The sequence below is a fragment of the Gorilla gorilla genome, chromosome 7 (genome assembly GCF_029281585.2).
Source record: "Gorilla gorilla gorilla isolate KB3781 chromosome 7, NHGRI_mGorGor1-v2.1_pri, whole genome shotgun sequence".
Classification (NCBI taxonomy): Eukaryota; Metazoa; Chordata; class Mammalia; order Primates; family Hominidae; genus Gorilla; species Gorilla gorilla.
The window spans coordinates 99,535,972-99,540,640 of record NC_073231.2 but is presented as its reverse complement, the minus strand read 5'-3'; the positions used below and the strand labels follow the sequence as shown (position 1 = coordinate 99,540,640).

The window sequence follows — 4,669 nt, the reverse complement described above, 5'->3', positions numbered from 1 at the left end:
AAGGATGGTGCTCTCTCCATGTCTCAAACACTTCCCATCAAGCCCCATCTCCCAACACCATCATATTGGAGATCAAGTTTCTAACACATGAACTTTGAGGGACACATTCAAACCATAGCAAGGGCACAGAAAGATGGCATGTAACTGAAAGTGGATACACTGAAAGATATGGGAAATCAGCAAATCCACTTTCAGCTAGCAGGTTGTTGGATTCTGTATCCAGTCCCTGTGAACAAAATATCCAAGAGTCTTCATTATGTAGACTCAAATTCAGCCACTCTGGCATGGACTCTTTGGCTCCATCATTATTGTTATTTGATGAGGAACGACATCTAGAGAATTAGTACCCCTTCCTATTTGTATGATAGACATTGGTGAATTCTGAATTCATGCTCCTATAAGCTCTTACAATGGATACATACCCCACTGTCAACAATGAGCTAGTCGGTACCACATAGACATTTCTTTTAAAAAGTATTGCACAATTTTATTTAAGTTTCTTTTCAGAAAGTATGCACATAAAATGAGATTGTGTACAATAGACAAGGCTACTTAGAGATCATATTTTTTTTTTTTTTGAGGCAGGGTTTCACTGTGTCTCCCAGGCTGGAGCATAGTGGAGATCATGGCTCACTGCAACCTTGACCTCCTGGGCTCAAGCGGTCTTCACACCTCAGCCTCCCCAGTAGCTGATCCTACAGGTATGCACCACCACCACTCCCAGCTAATTTTTGTAGAGATGGGGTTTTGCCATGTTGCCCAGGCTGGCCTTGAACTTCTGAGCTCAAGAGGTCCACCCGCCTTGGCCTCCCAAAGGGTCAGGATTATCGGCCTGAGCTACCTTGCCAGGTCAGAGATCATATACTGAAGGTCAGCACGCAACAAATTCTTCCACTATCACATCCCCTTTCCACAACGTTGGAAGAGTCTCCTCTGCTTGGCTTTCCAAAAGTTGCCTGTTGTCAAAGTCCCTGATCTTCTGGACTTCACAGCCCAGAATACTTCATTGTGAGCCATTCCACTGACCACTGCTATGTGGCTTACCAGCTCTGGCTCTTTGGTCTGCCCTGTTAAGACCCTCTTCTGCACAATATCCTGGTACCTCAAAGAACAGTCTGCCAAACGGGCAACATGGCTACTTTACCAGCCACTGTATTATTATGGTCATTTTTTTACATTAATATTTCATTTCTATTGGCTAGAATTTTTTTTTTTTACCTTATATCTGCCTATACATTTATTAAATGCTGATGAAGAATACTTACTCAATATTTAAGCATGCCAAATAACACTTTTCCCAACTTTTAAAATTATTTTAAAAAATAAGCCAATTTATATTGGACATTTGGGTTACATGTGCATATAAAAACAGTCACATTCCTCAACTGACCATAGACTAGCATACAAGTGTCCTTCTTTCTGGATGTAATTAAGTTTCAGAGGCAAAGTGGTTCAGATGGGAGCCAATGGGCTGACCTCCTCGTGAAGTAAACTCGACAAAAATCATTAAGTATTGAAGGTGCCAACGACTGATTCCATAAATGTTTCTCTCTTCCCTATCTTTTCAATATACAAGTGTGCACTATGGGTGTGTAGAAATTAAAACACTTCTAATCTAGACTGTGAGCTCCTACGGACGGGACTACTGTCAATCCATAAAAGGCCCTAGGGAAGAGAGAGGTAGCACTGGGGAGCAGAGGGCACCTGCCCTCCATCAGGCCATCCACACAAACCTACTGAAGAGGTAGACTCGATTATCTAAGTCTCAACAGGCTTAGATGTTGACCCGGGCCTTCAAGTGAGGTTTTCCTTCATTGTTTTATGTTGCTTGTTCTACTATTCTTGTAATTGGGGCAAAGTGAGATGTTCAACTAGTCTAAGAATGCTTAAAATACCCCATAAGCTGTCTGAATCAAAGATTTTTATTGATTCTTCTGCCAAACACAACTGATTTCCATCTACAATTACTTTTTAAGGTAAGAAACAGTAAGTCAACTGAACAAAGAGCTGGGGCTTTGGGCCCTGGAACGTGATTACACACTGACTGAGAAATGCAGGACCTCGGGGTGGGGTCTAGTCAGGCTGGCCGCAGCAGGGCACGAACCTGCCTCAGTGGGCCTTCTCCAAGAACGCTCTGCAGCACCTGACACACTGCTGGTACACCGTCTCAAAGTCAGAGTCATTCCCATAATAGGGATCTTCTTGTGGATCATAGCTCCCAAGTAGTTCAATTTTAGCTTTGCAGGTTTTAACTTGATTACTTTTTCTATTCAAATCTCTCAGATTGCTTTCATCCATACATAGTATATAATCAAATGTGGCAAAATCTTCTTTGGTAATCTGCCGGGCAACGTGGCTCATGGGAATGCCGTGCCTCTTCATGCAGCTCTGCCCTCGGTAGTCAGGGGGGTTCCCTATCTCATACCCGGAAGTTGCCGCGCTGTCTACCCTCCAATTCTCTGAGATGTTTTGATCGGTTACAAGTTTCCTGAAAACTGCTTCTGCAATGGGTGATCGACAAATGTTACCCAGACACACAAACAGCACGGACTTGGTAGCCTGTTCTGCCATCTTCCCGCGCGCAGAGAGGCTAGAATTTTTTAAAAAAAATTTTAATTGTAATTTTTTTTTGAGATAGGATCTCACTCTGTCATCTAGACTGGAATGCAGTGGTGCCATCATAGTTTACTACAGCCTTGACTTCCCAGGCTCAGTCGGTTCTCTCATCTCAGCCTCCCGAGTGACTGGGACTACAGGCACTTGCCACTATGCTCAGCTAATTTTTGTATATATGTATTTTTTTTGGAGGGATGTGGTTTTACCGTGTGTGTGTGTGTGTGTGTATGTGTGTGTATGTGTGTATGTGTCTGTCTATCATCTATCTATCTATCTATCTATCTGTCTATCTATCTATCTATCTACCTATCTATTTTTAGAGATGGGGTCTCACTATATTGCCAGGCTGTTCTTGAACTCCTGGGCTCAAGTGATCCTCTGCTTCCCAAAGTTCTGGGATTATGGGTGTGAGCCACCTTGCTTGGCCCACTCTCTCATATTTTAATTCACATTTCCTCGAATAGTAGTGAAGTTGAACATCTTTTAAAATACATGATTTCTGGTTCCTTTTAAAAACATTTTATTTGGAAATAATTTCAAACTTAACAAAAGTTGCAAGTATGAAAAACAGTACAAGGAACATACACCCTTTACCTAGGTTCCTGAATTGCTAACATTTTACCCCACTTGCTTTATCATTTGCTCTCTATGTGTATGCATGCATAGCTGTGTGTGTGTGTGTGTGTGTGTGTGTGTGTGGTGTGTATAATTTTTTACTGAACCATTTGAAGGTTACAAATATTATAGTCCTTTACTCTTAAGTATTTCCATGTATATTTTATAAGAAAAGGAATATTCTTACATAACCTCAATGAAGCTACATATTTTATAAGTTTACATTGGTATAATACTTTTTAAAAATATACTTTTTCTTTTTTTGGATGCATATATCTCATCTAAAATGCAATACTTTAATCTACCATTCATATCCCAATTTTGTTCACTGACCTAATAATGTTCTTGATAGCATTTTTCCCTTCCAGCAAAAAAAATCCAGTGTAGGGTAAGTTATTGCATTTGTCATGTCTCTTCAGCTTCTTTTAATATGAAACATTTTCACAGCCTTCCTTTGTCTTTTATGTCATTGATATTTTATAAAAATATAGTTTCTATCCTCCCCAACTGACTTTCTAAGAAAGAAATTTATATGGTAGAATTTTCATTATTTTGTCCTTGTCTGATGTTTTCTTACAATAAGTTGGAGTTATGCATTCTTGGCCAGTGTTCTGCATAGTTAATATTGTGCCATTCTCAGGATATCACATCTGGAGAGGCACATGTTGTCCATCTCTCCATTATTGGTGATGGTAATTTTTTTTTTTTCTTGAGACAGAGTCTTGCTCTGTTGCCTAGGCTGGAGTGCAGTGGTGGGATCTTGGCTCACTGCAACCTCCACCTCCTGGGTTCAAGCAATCCTCCTGCCTCAGCCGCCCAAGTAGCTGGGATTACAAGCATGTGCCACCCCACCCTGCTAATTTTTGTATCTTTTTAGTAGAGATGGGATTTCACCATGTTGGCCAGGCTGGTCCCAAACTCCTGGCTTCAAGTGATCCTCCTGCCTCGGCCTCCCAAAGTGCTGGGATTACAGAGGTGAGCCACCATGCCTGGTCCTGGCCAATAGTTCTTATTGGTGATTGTAATAGTCTTATGTCAAGTCTCTAATGAGCTTGTCCTACATGGCAGATACATAGGAAGTTCTAGGTTGAAAGATGAATAAGAGAATTCCTTTGCTAATGAGTTTATAGCCTAGAGATGAAGCAAAAATGTAACAGAAAAATGACAATAGCATTGTTGAGTGCTGTAATGGAAGCATGGACAGTGAAGTAACTAAATCTACCCTCAGGAGTAACTCTACTCAGGGATGTTGGGGAAGCTTCACAGAAATAAATCATTCATGAATAGGGACCACATTTATAGATGTTTTATCCTACATGGCACTTTGCCTTATGCTCATTAACTAAGCATTGAATAAATGAATGAAAATAAAAGTCTATGTGCCCCCAAATAAAACTGATGTCAAAATATGGCATGTAGATTATTTAATTGTATCTCT

The 4,669-nt window shown here is 40.6% G+C and overlaps 1 protein-coding gene across 1 annotated transcript; it reads right to left on the bottom strand.

The window, feature by feature from the left end:
* Nucleotides 1–1,904: 1,904 nt before the first annotated feature.
* Nucleotides 1,905–2,589, bottom strand: LOC101146543 (low molecular weight phosphotyrosine protein phosphatase-like). Its single transcript, XM_055349385.1, has one exon. The coding sequence runs from the start codon at nucleotides 2,569–2,571 to the stop codon at nucleotides 2,110–2,112; it is 462 nt and encodes a 153-aa protein (XP_055205360.1). The 5' UTR covers nucleotides 2,572–2,589; the 3' UTR covers nucleotides 1,905–2,109.
* Between the last annotated feature and the right edge of the window lie 2,080 nt (nucleotides 2,590–4,669).